Source organism: Myotis yumanensis, unplaced genomic scaffold (genome assembly GCF_028538775.1).
Source record: "Myotis yumanensis isolate MYYU_CA2020_CCGP unplaced genomic scaffold, mMyoYum1.0.hap1 SCAF_5, whole genome shotgun sequence".
Classification (NCBI taxonomy): Eukaryota; Metazoa; Chordata; class Mammalia; order Chiroptera; family Vespertilionidae; genus Myotis; species Myotis yumanensis.
Genome location: NW_027223756.1, coordinates 2,034,697 through 2,040,924, shown reverse-complemented (window position 1 = coordinate 2,040,924; position 6,228 = coordinate 2,034,697). Strand labels below are relative to the sequence as shown.

Here is a 6,228-nt window from a genome sequence, read left to right as displayed (position 1 = left end):
GGGTGCATGGTGGGGGGCTGGGGTGAACGGTGGGGGGCTGGGGTGCACGGTGGGGGGCTGGGGTGCATGGTAGGAAACTGGTGTGCATGGTAGGGGGCTGGGGTGCATGGTGGGGGGCTGTGGTGCATGGTGGGGGGCTGGGGTGCATGGTCGGGGCTGGGGTGCACGGTTTAGGGCTGGGCTACACAGTGGGGGGGCTGGGTGCACAGTCAGGGGGCTAGTGGTGCATGCTCAGGGGCTGGGGAGCACGGTAGAGGTGGTGTGGGGAGCTGGGGTCCAGGAGGCGATTCAGGACCCCTTATCTCAGAGCCACTGGCTTTATTTGGAGACCGCGCGCTGGTGGGCTTCCCCGTGTACAAAGCTAAACAGTTAATAAAAGGCACCTGGAGACAGTGGAGACTCATTCATTTCATGTGACATATTTTAAAAAAAGATAAAAAGATTTAAAAAATACTCTGGCTGACAATGCACACCTCACACACAAGCGACTCCGTGGCCTCAGTGAGCTGGCTGGGCCTGCTCGGGCGCCTGTCCGTCAAGGAAGGAGGAAGGAGGGGCCCGTGCTCCGCCGGTGACAGGGTGACCGTCGCAGCGGGAGGGCAGCACCCCCGCCTCCTGCCCGTCCAGCTGGTTCCTCCACCAGAAACTGCCGAGTGAGCCGGCGGCGGGGTGAGGGCGCCCGAGCCCGGGGCGGAGGCCGAGGAGGTGGGAGGCGGAGGCTGGAGGCCGCAGGTGTCCCTTGACCTCCTCCCCCCACTCCCGTTTGGGGGCCTGATGGAGCCGCCCAGCCAGGCTCTGCGGTCCGGGGCCCTGGCCGTCGCACCAGGGACACACGTCCTCGAGAAAAGAAAAGAGAAACGGAGCCCCTCCTGACCCCGTCCGTCCGGGGAGCCCGCGTTCCTGGGAGCAGGAGGGGAGCTCAGTCACTGGAGCTGATGTCTGAACACAACAGACTCCGAGGTCCCGGTGGCCCTGGCGGCGTCACACGAAGGAGGAGAAGCCGGTGAGCGAGTCCCGGGCGCCGGGGGGCCGCGGGCGCGAACACGGCGCTCTGGGTGGTGACCACGGTGTGCAGCAGCGGGCCCTCGCCCCCCCGCCACCGCCCCTCGTACCTGTGCGGGGCCGCCCGCCCGCCCCGGGGCCTGCCGCTTCCAGGAGTTGTAGTAGGTGGGGTCGCTCAGGTAGTGGTTGACGAAGGAGTGCTGGGGGGGGCGCGTCCTCCGACTCCGAGTCGGTGCCCTGGGAGGGTGGGGAGAGCAGATGTGGGCCCGGGGAGGGGAGGACGTGGGGGGTGGTCATGGAGGGGGAGGGGGTGGTCATGGGGGCACAGGGCAGCAGGGCCGAGCCGGAAGCCGCGAGTGGCCAGCAGGCAGGACCAGCATCAGTCACCCAACAGGGACAGTGCCTGTCAGCCAACTGTCCCCCCCTCCCCTCCATCCCCCTGCCCTCCACTCCCCACCTCACCCACCCAAGGGCACAAACCTCTGCAGGCCCCGCCCGCTCCCTGGCTGAGCCCAGCGGGTGCTCCGGGCCCCGGGGACCTGGCAGAGGCCGCTCTGACATGGCAGGAGGGCACGGGGGTCGTGGCTCTGCCCCCTACACTCCCTTGGGCTCCAGTCCCCACTGGCAAGGGGCCGTCCACCTGCTCTTTTTAGGGACAAGGAGGGCGTCAGGAGCCGGGGGTGGAGGAGTGAGCAGCCCCTGATGCTGCAGGTCATCGGGGGTGGGGAGTGGGGGCTCCCAGCTCCAGCCCGAGGGGCCCGGGTGGTATCTAGGGGCTGTGGCTGGGCTCACACAGCGGCTGTGCGGGGAGGAGGCCCGGGCCCGTGTGACTCACGGAGAGGAAAACTGAACGGTCCCCAGGCCCCGCAGCGAGGCACCTGCTTGCCCCTCCCCCATTCGGGGGTCAGAGAGCGAGCGACCCTCATGCCCGCCTCCCCAGGTGGCCCCAGGGCTCCCCGGGCCCCTGGCTGCCAGCGCTGTGTCTGGGAGCCTCCAGGCTGAAGGGAATCCCTGTGCTCAGAGGGCGGGGAGATCCCGGGGTCCCTGGGACACGACGAGGAACCTGGACTGCTTTAAGGAAGTAACGTGCCGGCCGGCGTGGCTCCGTGGGTGAGCGGCGACCTATGACCCAGGAGGTCAGGGCTCGATTCCCGGTCAGGGCTCCGGCCCGGGTTGCGGGCTCCATCCCAGTGTGGGGCGTGCAGGAGGCAGCCCATCAATGATTCTCTCTCAGCATTGACCTTTCTCTCTCTCTCTCCCTCTCCCTTCCTCTCTGAAATCAATAAAAACCCACATATGTTTTTCTTTTAAAAAGAAAGTCAGTCCCCGCGTTGGGGCTTCTCAGGGTGTAGGATGGGGACTGTTTGTTTCGAGGCATCAGCTCTGCACACGCTGGTCCCTCCGCTTGGCACGATCAGGTGGGCGCGGGCCCAGGAGCCCCTCCCGCACACCCGGCCGCAGAGGGCAGAGGGCAGAGGGCAGAGGGCAGAGGGCAGAGGGCAGCGGCTCAGGAATCGATACCGATGGTGTTGGCGGCACAGGAGGCACCGTGGCTGCTCCCAGGTGGGCAGTGTGTGTGGGTGCCCCAGGACCTCACAGGCGGGTGTATCCGGGAGCCCCACCTGCGCCCCGCACTCTCTCCTGTCCCAGCACACGGACCGTCCCCAGCTCCAGGCCCCCTTCCGGCGCTCAGCCCGCCCCCCGCCCCCTACATCCCTGTGCTCCGGCCTGGAAAGCGGCTCGTAGCCGTGGCCGCTGCGGGAAGCCTGGCGCCCGGTCTCCCGCCCGATGGCCGCTGACCCGCTGGCGGTCGCGTGCTGTGCGCTCAGTCCCACGGGGACACGGGCTTCCTGAACGCGCCAGCCCTGGGCTGCGGATGAGCGAGCGGGCGCCGTCTGGGTGTGGTGGGGGCTTCCTGGTCATCGCCTTCCTCGGGCCGAGAGGCAGCTCCTGCCGCGATGGGACCGGCCTGGGTCCTCCAGGGTCGGCGCCGGGAGGGTCGCCTCTTCAGACGCCGCCTTTGGTCGCATCTCCTGAGGCTCAGGGGGCAGAGCCCGCGGCGAACACGCCAAAGGGCCCGTTTCTCACGAGAGTCACAGAGCACTCAAGGCAGCCATTTAGGTCCAGGTGTCAACCGGGGTCAAAGGTCATGGTGACCTGAGGGCCGAAGGTAAGACTGAAGACGTTCACCCGCTTCAGGCCGCGTCCTCCGGGCGAAGGATGCTGGTGAGCAGGTGTGAGACGCAGCGTGGACTCCGTCCCCCTGAGAGCCACGGCCGAGGAGGCGGGGGCCTGGCAGGTCATCCTGGGGGGCAGCGGGGCCAGGCCGAGCACGGCATGGGCGGAGCCTTTTAGGAGCCCCCTGGGGGCCCCTCTGAGCCCCATTTCAGAAAAGGTTAGAGCCGCACCGGGTGGGTCTCCCTGGGGCAGGCACATCAGCACACGTGTGTCCTGTGCTGGGACCCTCTGCACCCCACCCCCCGCCCCCTGTGCCCTCGCCCACCCCCCGGCAGCTGTAGAGAAGCCAGGCTCTCGGGTGGAGGCCGGGTGGGCTGAGGGGCCGTCTGGGGGCCTGTGCGTCTCGTCTCCCAGGCCAGCGTTCTGAGAGCAGGGCAGCCTGGAGAGAGCATCCATGTCCCAGCTGCACGCGCTGACGGCTGACGGCTGACGCACCCCGCTGATGGCTGACGTGGTGAATGAAGTCGTTCCTCCTGAGACTGCTCAGTGACTCTGCATCATTGCACAGCTCCTCACCCCGGACCTAAACGCCCCACCCATGGAGCCGGGGCTGCGGCAATGTGGGTGCTGAGGAGGTCTGGCAGGAGACCCTGTGGGGGGGTTGTCTGGCCCCCGTGTTCCTGTCTGGGCTTTGACCTTCCCGAGTGACCTTCAGGAAGTGGTCCTTCTCTGCCTTTCCCGAGGGCTGAATGCACGGCTTGTCCCTCAGAAAATGTGATTGGCTGGTGGGTGGGCATGTGACAGGAGCTGAGCCAATGGGAACCCGCCCTGGGACTTTTCTCAGTGGTAGAGCAGTGCCTCCCTGGGGACAAAGCTGGCAGCCGTGACCTTGAGTGGCAGGGCCCGTAGTGCATAGATGCAGCTGAGTGGTTCCCATGGTTCCAGAGCCAGTGTGGGGACCCCCGAGCCACCAGGGCGCACTCCCAGCAGCCTCCGCTCCTGCTGGACGCTGCTGTGCCCGCTTAGGAAGCCACGTGCCCCTGCCCTGCTCTGTGTAGGTGTACGCGGCACCGCTACGTCCTAGTGAGTTAGAATTACTGACAGAGAAATGCCGTGGGGGCCTCATTTTCCTAGCTTTCCTGTGTGATAGGAAGTCGCCACGGGTGTTGGTTTCCTGGGAAACCATACCGGCCAGCGTGTGACCTGCGAGGTGGCTGCCGGACGGCAGCGGGAGCTTCTGACGAAGCCCAGGAGCCTGGCGAGCGCTGACGGAGGTCATCGCGGCTCCGGGCTCCTGGTGTTGCCGTGAGATGAAGGGCCCGGCTGCTGTGATGGAACTAATTGGGTGCGAGGGTTTCGGCTGAGTCGCTTGGAGCAGGAGAGATGGTGAAAACGGTTTCTTTGGGCTTCAAAACAGTTTTTACAACGTGATTTGCACAGCAGTCCTGATAGAGTTCGTGAGCAGCGTGGGATACACGGTGACAGCCTCTGATTTCCAACCGGGGACGCAGCCGGGCCTGGCCGCAGCCTGTCCCGTGGCGCCAGCTAGAGCCGCGCCCCAGGCAGGGCTGTGCTCCCAGCGGCTCTGGAACTTCCCTGAGCAGGACTTCCAGACGCAGGCAAGAACCTGGGGCGGGGCGGCCGCTGTGTCCTGGTGGGATGTCAGCTCCTGGGGAGCCCCGCTGCAGGGGCCCCAGGATTCTGCCCCCGCCCTGGCCGGCCTGGGGGCATGAGACCTGCCCCCACAGGACACCCTGTGTCCTTGCCCTGCGGCCACCCTGGGCCACACCCTGACCGCCCCGGGCAGACAGTCACTCTTCACCCCGAGCCCCTGGGGGCAGTGGATGGACCGGAAGTGCAGGGTGCTCTCGGCAGGACAAGCACCGTGGCTGAGTCCCGCCCGTCATGGCTGGTCTGTGTGAGGCTCCGGGAGCGGGCTGCCTGCCCTCGGCCCCTCAGGCTCTGCTCAGCGCCCGGGCCGTGCGGACAGCTCGGGGAGGTCACCGCCTCTGAACATGAGTGTGAAGGCCCGGCCCGAAGTCAGGGCCCTCCAGGAAAGCGGTGCCGGGCCCCGCCCCTCCCTCCCGGTCCCGACTGTCCCGTCAGCTGTGGGTGCAGAAGGTGCTTCCGAGTGGCTGGGGGGAGGGGGCCCAGCAGGACCCTCCCTGGGGCCAGGATTTAGGTGGAAATTACTTTATGAGCAACCATTTACAGTCTCTGGAAACGGCGCCCAGGGCACAGAGCAGAGGGACACAGGGACGAGGTTTTACAGAGAATGGCAGGGTCTGAGGCTGACCTGTGACCTGTGCCCCCGGCCGCCTCCTGCCGCGGCTCAGGGGACCGAGGCAGTGCCTGGGCAGAGGTCCCCGACAGCCCTGGTTGGGACAGAGGGACCTTGCAGGACACCTGGGCGCTGGGCTGCCTCCCCGAGCCCTGGGCTGGGGTGCAGCCGGACCCGGGGATTTGCAAGCAGATCCCGAGCAGAGCAGGTGAGACGCGGCCCGCCGGCCGTCCCCTCGCCTAGGAGTTCATACCAAGCCACCACTTACGGGCCATTTCACGAAGCCTCGGGCCCAATAGGCCTGAATTCAGGTCAAAATGCGGGTGAGACTCCCTTTAGGTTAAACGCTGATTTAGAGCAGGAATGCCAAGACGGGGTGGGCCGCACGCCCAGGAAAGGCCTGGTGCCCCCTGAGGCCTGGCAGAGCTGACAGGGGCGCCCAGGCGCTGGGCCAGCTGCTTTGCCGGTGAAGTGAGACTGCAGGCGGGAGTGGGGGTGGGGGGCGCCCCCGCTGAGCCTGCAGGACCGCTCAGCTCCAGGATGAACGCCCCACACGCAGGAGGCCGGGTCCTGGGGCCCAGCCGGGGTGCGCTCCCTCGGGGCGAGACCTGGTTGCTCAGGGAGGACAGGGCCATCTGAGTGGGAGCGCAGGACCCTGCTGACTGAGCCGGGCGGCCGTGGGAGTCCCCTGCTCAGCTCAGGGGCAGGAATGGGGCGGGGGGAGTGGGGGGGTCCTGGGGGGCGTGAGCCTGGCACCCAGGTCGCAG

The 6,228-nt window shown here is 67.1% G+C and overlaps 1 protein-coding gene across 1 annotated transcript in view; it reads right to left on the bottom strand.

Annotated features, from left to right (window-relative positions):
• Positions 1 to 388: 388 nt before the first annotated feature.
• SDK1 (sidekick cell adhesion molecule 1) overlaps positions 389 to 6,228 on the bottom strand; it is a 279,805-nt gene continuing 273,965 nt past the window's right edge. Inside the window, 3 exon segments of the mRNA XM_070414297.1 lie at positions 389 to 972; positions 1,113 to 1,211; positions 1,213 to 1,239. Coding sequence (XP_070270398.1) covers positions 499 to 972; positions 1,113 to 1,211; positions 1,213 to 1,239 — 600 coding nt within the window. The 3' untranslated portion in view covers positions 389 to 498.